Raw genomic sequence first — 12306 nt, 5'->3', positions numbered from 1 at the left:
GGGGGCATAATATCTGCTTTGGATAAATGGGAGACAAAAGGGCCGCATGCGTAAACAGATAACAGTTTACACTACCTAGGTTCAATGTAATGTTTTCAAAATCCTATTGTGTATACTCCAGCCCCCGTTAGTTTGTTGACCCGGCCCTTAACCGAAAAAGTTTGGGGAACCCTGCTCTAAAGGGAACCTATAGCAACACTAAGGTCCCCATTTTAATTTAACTTGGGTCTTCCTCCAACCACCTGTAGTCGTTCCGGTTACTGCCTGTCTTTCTGCTCTTTTCCCTTAAGCTTTTGTGCCTGTCCGAAAACTGCAGGCATCGCCCCAGACTGCACGTGCCTCGATCATGCTCTCGTTGCCAGGAGCGTTCTGTACTTGTGCAGTGCAAATAAATTGCATGCGCTGAACTCCCATTCATGGGAGCGTGATTGAGGAGCCATGCATTCTGAGCTTGCATGCGCAGAACCCCCAGACATATTTTGGAGGGGCACAGTGACTGAAGGGAAAAGAGCGGAATGACAACAAAGGACCAGGAGGGCTGTAGGGGGCTGGAAGAACTCCTAGGTAATTTAAACTAGACACTTTTAGTTCCCTTTAATATATACTAGTTCCGAGCTCTGTATACACATTACACATTTTAAGAAAAGTGACAGCATGGGGTTGCCCCTCCCAAGAGCTCTTTAAAGTGAACCAGAGATGAAGCACCCTCATGTATTTTACCATATATATCAGTAAGAACATTAGAGAAACCACCTACCCTGCTCTCCGTTTCATCCTCACTGCTAAAAGTGTCTGTTACCAGCTGTGATAAGAATCCCCGACTGAGCATTCAGTCTGGCTTTGCTGGGAATGATTATAGCTGAGTCATTATAGCAGAGCCACAAGGGGCAGGCTTGGGCTTGAAAAAACACCAGAGAAAACAGACTCAGCTATAATCATTCCATAGCAAAGCTACACTGAGTGCTCAGTTGGGGATTCTTATCAGAGGTGATAACAGTCAGATTACACAGAGAACAATGAAACAAACAGCAGATTAGGGGCCTGATTCACAAAGCGGTGCTAACAGTTAGCACCCTGGTGAAAAGCCCTTTATCATGCCTAAACTCAGTTTAGGCATGATAAGTTTAGGTGTGATAAGTTTAGGTGTGATAAGTTTAGGCATGATAAGTTTAGGTGTGATAAGTTTAGGCATGATAAGTTTAAGCGCCAACTGCGTTAGCACCGCAGTGCACAGCTGATCAAAAGTTTTGCGCTAGCAAAGACTGGTGCACTTCGTATAAAGTTTAATGGCGCTGCTTTGCGTGCGGGACTTTACAAGCGATCTAAACTTATCTAAACTTAGCATGCCTAAACTTATCACACCTAAACTTATCATGCCTAAACTTATCACGCCTAAACTGGCTTTTCACCAGCGTGGTGCAATGGTTATCATGCCTAAAGTCTCTAACTGGGTTAGCACCGCTTTGTGAATCGAGCCCCAGTTTACTGTCATGTTCCCACTGATTTACAAGGTAAAATACATGTGGGTGCTTCATCTCTGGTTCTCTTTAAGGCCTTGTTCACATTATATCCGTTTTTGAAAAATTTTAAGCCTGGGCAGTTTTCAAAATCGCCCTGAAAGCGCATGTGCGATGATTCTCTATTAGAGAGTTCATATCAGAGCAGTTTGTTTGTGATCCGCTTGAGGCATTTTGGAGGCGTTTTGCCTCAATGGAAGGTATAAGAGAAACGCGAAATGCTCACAAAATGCCTGAGCTTTTTTAAAAAAAATTACATTGTATTTATTTTTTCCGGATATTTTCTGGAAAAAAACACGGAAGCGCTCTGCAAAAGCGCTTGCAAAAACGCCCACAAAAACGAGCGAACGCGCAGAAAATCTCCGGAAAACGCTTTAAAAAACGCCCACCGTGGAAGGACACGCGAGCCGAATGCAATGTGAACAAGGCCTTACCCCTTTTCTTTCTGTTTACCACCTCCAGTGCCATGAATCCCATGCCCAGTTTCCACATTCTAAACACTTTTATTGCCCATGTTCCCAATTATTCCCACCCACCACTCCAAACAGGAGTTCTAGGTGCTTATTTTCTGCTTTCCACACCCTCAGCACTCTCTGCACTCTTTTACCATTTCCCGCTCTCTGAACTACTCCTCACAGTGCAAGGAACTCTCTTTTTACCCCTTTATAGACCCATTTTTTTTGAATTTGAGCGTCCCACTTCCTGGCTCTCTGGACCTTCACATGTTTTGGACCTCACTGGTTCAATTTCTCATTATACCTTTCACTCAGGTTTCCTTTCACTCAATTCACCTTTCCCACACACTGAACCTAATAACCTGTCCAAAAACATATTTCAACCTTCCCGTTTCCCACATTCTGAGCATTTCCTGCACTTTGTCCCATACTTTCTACTCCTTCCCACACTCTGAACAGAGTGTGCACACACATGCACTGCTCTGTCCCTGTCTCTCCGCCCCCTGCATGGCAACTGAATGCATCGTCACTGACACACGTCTGTAATGGCCACTGGCCAGCCCAGACGGTCCCCAACAGGCAACATAAAGGTGTCAATGGTGTGTAGGCACCTTTAGTCTTACTAGGTCTGTCTACAGAGAAATTGTATTTTGTATACCTGAATCCTCAACCCTTACAGTGAGGAAAAGAAGAAAAGGAGCTGAGCCTAATTATATGTACTGTATGTTTAGCACTGTACCTACCCATGTTTATCTTATTGTGCTACACGCCAGTTCAGACACCATTTAATTTACCGTTGTTAGTGGGTGTGCATCCATCCTGGTCGCAGCACTTGGAAGACAAAGTTGTCTTGATGCCCTTTTCTACATAACTGAAGGTCTGGTTACAGTAGCTGGGGTGACTGCATCTTCTTAATACTGATTTGCTCACTAACACATGACGACAGAAAATAGAAAACATTACTAAAGGTAAATATCATTAGACAAGTAATGCTGTATAAAATATCCTTTGGCTGTTCATGTAAATCCAGCTGGCTAGTGTACTGGTTAAAGGGAATCTGAAGTGAAAATAAACTTATGATATAATGATTTGTATGTGTAGTACAGCTAAGAAATAAATCATTAGCAGCTCAGATATGAGTCTAATATAGTTTCCAGTACTGGAAGAGTTAAGAAACTCCAGTTGTTATCTATGCAAAAGAGTTTCACTGAGCTTCACGACTTAAAGTTGCAGAGAGCTCTGTCTTCTGAAGCTTTTTATCTCAAGTGTCAGTCACTGTATTTAGTGTTTTTCTGCAGAGGAAAGTTCAAAAGGTCAAAAGCCTGCTCTGTGAAATCCTTTAGAATGCTGTGTACAGGTAGTCCCCGGGTTACGAACGCCCGACTTACGAACGACCCGCCGATACGAACTCCGCGACCATAGCTCCGCCCCGTCGCATAACGTCACGCCCGCCGGGGACTACCTGTTCTGCCCCGTTGAAAATGCAGAGTGTGGGCAGCGGAAGGTAAATAAAGGCCTACTCACCTGATCCTCGGCGGTAGAAGGTGCCCTCGTGGTGCCCGGAAGGTCCGCAGCCCGTCCTCTCGCTTCCTCCACTGTTTCCCGGCGGCTCCTGGCTTTACATGCGGTGCAGAATGACGTAATCAGGAAGAGCACCCTAGTGGTGGCGCTTCCTAATTGCGTCATTATGCGCCGCATGTGAAGCCAGGAGCCGCCGGGAAACAGTGGACGGAGCGAGAGGTCGGGCTGCGGACCTTCCGGGCACCACGAGGGCACCTTCTACCGCCAAGGATCAGGTGAGTAGGCCTCTATTTACCTTCCGCTGCCCACACTCTGCATTTTCAATGGGCCACAACAGGTAGTCCCGACTTACGCACAGATTCAGGTTAAGAATGAGTTGGCAGTCCCTATCTCGTTTGTTAACCGAGGACTACCTGTAGTGTCTAAACTGCAAACATTAGAGAATGATGCAATGTTATAAATAAAACCTGTATAACTGAAAATAAAAATATGAGACTATTTTCATTCCTACGAATGTTCCATTAATTATCCGTACTACACAACCAATTCATTATATCATAATGGTTTTTTTTTGCTTCAGTGTCACTTTAAGGGTGCTGCCTTTAAAATAGTAGTATCATAAGTTCTTGAGGAAGGGTGGAGACTTGTTACTGCTACTTATCTAATTTTATATCTAAAAACTGCTTCAGGTGCAATATCAGATACATCTATACAAACACAGAACATTTATTTTGTGCTTTTCTTCTGGCGGACTCAAAGCGCCAGAGCTGCAGCCACTAGGACGCGCTCTATAGGCAGTAGCAGTGTTAGGGAGTCTTGCCTAAGGTCTCCTGCTGAATAGGTGCTGGCTTACTGAACAGGCAGAGCCGAGATTCGAACCCAGGTCTCCTGTGTTAGAGGCAGAGCCCTTAGGCCCGGTTCACATTAGCGGTTGCTATCCGGAATCGCCGTGCCGGAGCCGTGCCGGAGCCGGACCGCATGCGGACCGGACGAAACGGACGCACGGCATAGCAATGAAAGTCTATGCGACCGTTCACATGCGTCCGTTTCGTCCGGACCGGAGCCGGACCGGATCCGGACTCCGGCGTCCGTTCCAACATGCGCTATTTTTTGGTCCGGCTGGTCCGGCTGACGTATCCGGACCGGAGCCGGAATGTTGCATCCGGCCAATGGAAACCAATGAGAACCGGAGAGCGCACAACACACTGGCTATAAAAACCGGATGTTGTACCACACTTCCTATGCAGACTCTATGGTATGGTGGCCATTTTGGATGGGGACCACATGGCACCAGCGTTCACAGAGTGGAGCAGCAGTGACTTCATGCTGGAGCTCTTTGGCAGCAATATGGAGCAGGATCTGTCTGATAGCGAGGGGGTGAGGCCCTACACATCAGAAGACCTCATCCTACAGGTGCAGCAGGTACCAGCCCTGTGGGACAAGGGGGATGCGGACCACAGCAACATCAAAAAATGCAGAGGCCTGTGGAAAAAAATTGCCAAGCTGTATGTGGAGGACTTTGAGAACTTGAGCAAGAGACAGCAAGGCACAGAGGGTATGTTGACTAGAAGTTTTTTTGGGGGGGCTTGTTGTTTAAGCTTGTGATGTATTCAACTTTTGCTATGGATTTGTGTCACCCACGTGTTGCCCACCCACCCGTGGCCCACCCACCTGTTCCCCACCCACCTGTATCCCACCTGTGATGTATCCCACCCACCAGTACCCCACCTGTGATGTATCCCACCCACCTGTACCCCACCTGTGCTGTATCCCACCCACCTGTGATGTATCCCACCCACCTGTACCCCACCTGTGATGTATCCCACCCACCAGTACCCCACCTGTGATGTATCCCACCCACCTGTACCCCACCTGTGCTGTATCCCACCCACCTGTGATGTATCCCACCCACCTGTACCCCACCTGTGATGTATCCCACCCACCTGTACCCCACCTGTGATGTATCCCACCCACCTCTACCCCACCTGTGATGTATCCCACCCACCTCTACCCCACCTGTGCTGTATCCCACCCACCTGTGATGTATCCCACCCACCTGTACCCCACCTGTGATGTATCCCACCCACCTGTACCCCACCTGTGATGTATCCCACCCACCTGTACCCCACCTGTGATGTATCCCACCCACCAGTACCCCACCTGTGATGTATCCCACCCACCTGTACCCCACCTGTGATGTATCCCACCCACCTGTACCCCACCTGTGATGTATCCCACCCACCTCTACCCCACCTGTGATGTATCCCACCCACCTGTACCCCACCTGTGATGTATCCCACCCACCTGTACCCCACCTGTGATGTATCCCACCCACCTCTACCCCACCTGTGATGTATCCCACCCACCTCTACCCCACCTGTGCTGTATCCCACCCACCTGTGATGTATCCCACCCACCTGTACCCCACCTGTGATGTATCCCACCCACCTGTACCCCACCTGTGATGTATCCCACCCACCTGTACCCCACCTGTGATGTATCCCACCCACCTGTACCCCACCTGTGATGTATCCCACCCACCTCTACCCCACCTGTGATGTATCCCACCCACCTCTACCCCACCTGTGATGTATCCCACCCACCAGTACCCCACCTGTGATGTATCCCACCCACCTGTACCCCACCTGTGATGTATCCCACCCACCTGTGCTGTATCCCACCCACCTGTGATGTATCCCACCCACCTGTGATGTACCCCACCTGTGCACATAAAACATACACAATGACCAATTATTATACATCAATTTATTGTAAAAAATTAATACATTTAAAATCACTCAAACTTGAAACTCCAAAATAAACACATTTCAACAAAACATATTAAAAACCAAACATTCACCCTCGTCCAGGTGGTGTGGTAAAATAAAGTCTCAGTTGGTCCCTGTTCCGCAGTGACACTACCCTTGGCCTGGTTGCATACCTCCGCAGGGGCATTAGTGGAAGCACATTCGGGGGTTCCGGAGTCTCTCTTTCCTCCTGCCGCACAAAGTTGTGGAGGATGCATGCTGCCTTCACCATGACAACTGCGTTGCCCGGTTTCAGCAGCATGGGCGTGTGGAACACCCTCCACTTTGACACCAGGATCCCAAATGTGCACTCCACCATTCTCCTTGCACGGCTCAACCGAGCATTGAAGTGTAGCTGGCTGGCATCAAGTCCCCTGTCTGGGTACGGACGCATTACATGGTCGGACAGGGCGAAGGCCTCGTCCCCCACAAACACATAGGGGTAGGCCGGTGCCCTTGTCCCAGGCCAGGGTCTGTCACGGGGGAGACGCAGTCTGCCTTCCTCCATCAGCCGGCAAAGGGTCGTACGCTGGAAAATTCCAGAGTCATTGGAACTACCGTACGACCCCACATCCACGTACACAAACTTGTAGTCCGCATCTGCCACTGCCATTAGAACAATGCTGAAGTATTTTTTATAGTTGAAATAATGGCTGCCACTCCCCACGGGTTTCTGAATCCGGATGTGTTTCCCATCCAGTGCGCCAACACAATTAGGAAACTTGCACTCGGTCCAGAAGCCCTGGGCGATCTCCTCCCATTTCGTGGTGTCCGGCACAGGCATGTATCTGGCCCTCAGTCGCGTCCAAAGGATCCTCGAAGTCCTCACGACGATGCCTGCCACCGTGCTCTTCCCAATACGAAATGTCACATGTAGCGATGTATATGTTTGTCCAGTTGCGATGTACCTACAAGAGAAATAATCGAAATCAATTTTTCATGTCGTTACAGGAGAAAGGTACAAGACAAGGTGGCGCAATATACGGGATGCATATGTGAAATGGCTACGGAAGAAAAAACTTGCCGAACGAAGTGGCAGTGGCGGGGGAAGGCGACAAAAAGACTACCAATTTGCCAAGCAATTGTCTTTCATCAATGCAAGCCTGGAACCTAGACTGTAAGTACCACTACTGTGGGCAGGAACTGAGAGCTCATTTACCATGACTTCGGCCATGTATTGCTATGGCCTCAATTCCCATGGCTAGCGAACTTTTCTCACAAGCTTTATCAAATGTTGGGTAGAAAGGGGTGATAAAGTGATTGCTAGTGTTTGCTTGCTCTGTGAATTGACGCCACATGCTGTTTGGCACACCAATAAATATTTTTTTTATCTACAGGACTGAAGACAATTTGGAGCAAGAGGAACCGACCCAGGAGGCACGGTTCAGCAGTGAGGAGAGCTTGGTGGATGATGACGTCGCCGATGTAACCTATTGCCCCGAGGCGAGGAGTAGGAGGAGGGAGTCCTTAATCACAACTCCGTCCTTTGATGATGACTTGGCAGAAGAGAGCTTGGATGTTGAGGTTGCAGGACCGAGTGTGGAAGAAGCTGAACCTCCACAATCGACCGCTATGGAAGCTCCAGGGGAACAAGAACAAAGTGAGGAGCACCGAGAGACTGCAGCACAACCAGCGCGCAGGGCAACCCCGACACAGGCCAGAGGACGGGAAGATGCTGCCACACCACCAGTGAGGACCACCACACCAGTGAGGCGTCGAGGTACCCTCCCCCCAACAAGGAGAGAGACAGAGTCCGAGATGTCCGGGGCTGTCTCCGGACTTCTCGGGATTCTTCAGAGCCACCAAACTCTCATAACCCGGCAGTTGCAAGATGAGGACAGGGGCCATATCATGGAGCAGTACAAGTCCCACATCACTACACTGCAATGTGAGCTCGACGCTGTACATGGGCACTACAGGGACGAGCTTAAAATGATGCATGAGATGCACAGAGGAGAAATCGACCAACTGCGTGCGCAGCATCATCAGTCGGTGGGCCAGCTGCAGAACATGATGCAGCAAATGCATCAACAAAGCAAGGAACTACTGAAATTGCAGGCACACCCGTGTTTTCACACTGTGATGTCTCTAATACCATATCTTGAAAAGGTGCCTTCACAAAACCTGATGGCGTGCCATTCCAATTTGCTGGAGGTGATTAAACAGCACATGGACACGCCATTATTGCAACCACCAATTTTTAGACCCCCACAACCAACAGCGGTGCCCACCTGGCAATCATCACAGATGTACACCGGCTACAGAGGCAGTCAATATGGGCCACCGCTGTCAGGGTCCAGCTCATCCACGACCAGCACCCAAGAGAGTCCAGATTTCCAGGCAGCAACTCCCACCTTTTCTAGTAGTGGTGCCGATACAATTTGAAAAAAAAAGTCAAATTGTTCCTGGACATGCTCCTCTGAATACCTCCGATCCTCGGAGGAAGGATACCATCACAGGGCTCTTTAACTTTTGGTTTTGCTGGACTTGAACTTTAGGGCCTGGTGTCCCCGAAAGACACTACCTGGGTCACAACCTTGTGCCTGTTGCACTGCACCTGTAGTCCTGCACCTGTGCCTTTGATTCCTCTTGTTCCTTACTTTGTTGATCCTAATCACTTGCACAAGACCCTTGGAGCCATGGGTGAAGGACACCTTCACTGGTCGGTGAGAGGCCTAGCCTTTTCACTGACCTGTGTCCTTCATCCATGGCTCAGAGGGTCCTGTGCCATTCGTTAGGTTTTAGAAGCACTAATAATTTAGGGCCTGGTGTCCCCGAAAGACACTACCTGGGTCACAACCTTGTGCCTGTTGCACTGCACCTGTAGTCCTGCACCTGTGCCTTTGATTCCTCTTGTTCCTTACTTTGTTGATCCTAATCACTTGCACAAGACCCTTGGAGCCATGGGTGAAGGACACCTTCACTGGTCGGTGAGAGGCCTAGCCTTTTCACTGACCTGTGTCCTTCATCCATGGCTCAGAGGGTCCTGTGCCAGTCGTTAGGTTTTAGAAGCACTAATAATTTAGGGCCTGGTGTCCCCGAAAGACACTACCTGGGTCACAACCTTGTGCCTGTTGCACTGCACCTGTAGTCATGCACCTCTGCCATCGGTTCCTCTTGCTCCTCACTTTGTTCTTGTTCCTAACCACTTGCACAAGACCCTTGGAGCCATGGATGAAGGACACCTTGACTGGTCGGTGAGAGGCCTAGCCTTTTCACTGCCCTGTGTCCTTCATCCATGGCTCAGAGGGTCATGTGCCAGTGGTTAGGTTTTTGAAGCACTTCAATTTTAGGGCCTGGTGTCCCCGAAAGACACTACCTGGGTCACAACCTTGTGCCTGTTGCACTGCACCTGTAGTCATGCACCTCTGCCATCGGTTCCTCTTGCTCCTCACTTTGTTCTTGTTCCTAACCACTTGCACAAGACCCTTGGAGCCATGGATGAAGGACACCTTGACTGGTCGATAGCCTTTTCACTGACCTGTGTCCTTCATCCATGGCTCAGAGGGTCATGTGCCAGTGGTTAGGTTTTTGAAGCACTTCAACTTTAGGGCCTGGTGTCCCCGAAAGACACTACCTGGGTCACAACCTTGTGCCTGTTGCACTGCACCTGTAGTCATGCACCTCTGCCATCGGTTCCTCTTGCTCCTCACTTTGTTCTTGTTCCTAACCACTTGCACAAGACCCTTGGAGCCATGGATGAAGGACACCTTGACTGGTCGGTGAGAGGCCTAGCCTTTTCACTGCCCTGTGTCCTTCATCCATGGCTCAGAGGGTCATGTGCCAGTGGTTAGGTTTTTGAAGCACTTCAATTTTAGGGCCTGGTGTCCCCGAAAGACACTACCTGGGTCACAACCTTGTGCCTGTTGCACTGCACCTGTAGTCATGCACCTCTGCCATCGGTTCCTCTTGCTCCTCACTTTGTTCTTGTTCCTAACCACTTGCACAAGACCCTTGGAGCCATGGATGAAGGACACCTTGACTGGTCGATAGCCTTTTCACTGACCTGTGTCCTTCATCCATGGCTCAGAGGGTCATGTGCCAGTGGTTAGGTTTTTGAAGCACTTCAACTTTAGGGCCTGGTGTCCCCGAAAGACACTACCTGGGTCACAACCTTGTGCCTGTTGCACTGCACCTGTAGTCATGCACCTCTGCCATCGGTTCCTCTTGCTCCTCACTTTGTTCTTGTTCCTAACCACTTGCACAAGACCCTTGGAGCCATGGATGAAGGACACCTTGACTGGTCGATAGCCTTTTCACTGACCTGTGTCCTTCATCCATGGCTCAGAGGGTCATGTGCCAGTGGTTAGGTTTTTGAAGCACTTCAACTTTAGGGCCTGGTGTCCCCGAAAGACACTACCTGGGTCACAACCTTGTGCCTGTTGCACTGCACCTGTAGTCATGCACCTCTGCCATCGGTTCCTCTTGCTCCTCACTTTGTTCTTGTTCCTAACCACTTGCACAAGACCCTTGGAGCCATGGATGAAGGACACCTCGACTGGTCGGTGAGAGGCCTAGCCTTTTCACTGCCCTGTGTCCTTCATCCATGGCTCAGAGGGTCATGTGCCAGTGGTTAGGTTTTTGAAGCACTTCAATTTTAGGGCCTGGTGTCCCCGAAAGACACTTGGGCAGCTATGCCCTACAACTCTTCCAGCACAAAGTTGGTGGTTGGTGTTCCTTAAAACTGACCGGGCTATACCATAGATATGTTATTTTTTTGTCTTCCATGTTGGAAGAATGTTTCCATGTTGGAAAGTGGTTGTTTTTGCAATAAAAAAATTTGTTTTTACATACCTCAGTGTGATGAGTAGTTGTTCTTGTGGTGTGACTGCTCTCCTGAACGTGGTATCCTTCTTCCTAAGGTCATCCTTCACCATCTCCAAAAGGGTATCAAACCTGTCAGGAGATGTAAAGGAAGAAGCTGTAAAGTATGTTGTGGGACAAGGTGTTGGGTGGAGGATGGGGGAGGTGTGTTTACAGAGGTTTGGGAGTGTTGTGGAGGGTGGGGGTGTAGTGTATAGCTAGGTATACAGGGGTGTGGGGGTCAGGGTGGTGTGTTTAGCTAGGTATACAGGGATGAGGTGTTGTGGGGGTGAGGGTGTGGTGTTTAGGAATGGTGGGGGTTGGTGTATTTAGGCCTATATACTTACAGGGGAATAAACATCCGAGTGTAGCTGTAGAACTTCTGTGGGTGTCGTCTGAGGTCCCGGTAGAGGGCCTGGAACTCTCCCTTCCTCTGCCTCCTGGCTAGTAGAGGGTGCACCCACCATCTCCTGCGAGGAGCACGCCTTCTCCCCACATAGTAGTAGGTAAACAACAGGAAGGAGAGAATTCCCAGGTAATAAGCGTAAAAAATGACTGGATCCATGGTCCCAACTGCTGTCTCTGTATCCAAGGATGGTCTCCACACGTCCAGCTGTCTCCAACAATGACCCCAGAGCTTCTGCTGACCTCCCAGAACCCCAGGTATTTATACAGGTTGTTATCTCTTTAAGAATCCGGATCCGGACCGCAACCGTGTTCATACCGCACGGAAACCGTATGCAACCGGACCGGATCCGGACCGGATCCGGACAGGAACCGTACGGTTCAGGTCCGATCCGGCTCCGGTGCGGTCCGGACATCCGGTGCGGTTTTTGCAAAACCGCAAGTGTGAACGGGGCCTTAACTATTACACCATCCAGCCACCATACACATACATACAAGATGTTAGTCCAAGAGTAAAAAGCCTAATAAAAGCCGTTCTTTGTAAGGAGCTCTCACTTACAGTCGGCATCATCAAAGATAAACTGTGGATCCTTCAGGCTATTTTCCTGGTGTCATATTCTGATGTATTGCGTTGATCGGTATAATCGCATTGCTAATGTGATGCAATTATATTGTAATGGTATGTTCACATCAGTGCAGTGCAGTGCAGTTGAATTTGTCAGCATAAAGTGGTGCATGCAGTGCAGTACCCTATATAACTCGTGTTAACAGTTGCGGTGAAGCATACATTGCATGTAC

General features: G+C 49.3%; 1 protein-coding gene across 1 annotated transcript in view; it reads right to left on the bottom strand.

Moving 5' to 3' along the window:
* Positions 1–12306, bottom strand: part of LOC137523102 (ly6/PLAUR domain-containing protein 8-like) — a 44107-nt gene that overhangs the window by 15916 nt on the left and 15885 nt on the right. Inside the window, exon 3 of the mRNA XM_068243319.1 lies at positions 2767–2901. Coding sequence (XP_068099420.1) covers positions 2767–2901 — 135 coding nt within the window. The remainder of the gene's footprint in view (positions 1–2766; positions 2902–12306) is intronic.

This window comes from Hyperolius riggenbachi, chromosome 6 (assembly GCF_040937935.1).
Source record: "Hyperolius riggenbachi isolate aHypRig1 chromosome 6, aHypRig1.pri, whole genome shotgun sequence".
Taxonomy (NCBI): Eukaryota; Metazoa; Chordata; class Amphibia; order Anura; family Hyperoliidae; genus Hyperolius; species Hyperolius riggenbachi.
The sequence above is the reverse complement of the archived record's forward strand: the minus strand, read 5'-3'. Positions and strand labels throughout refer to the sequence as shown.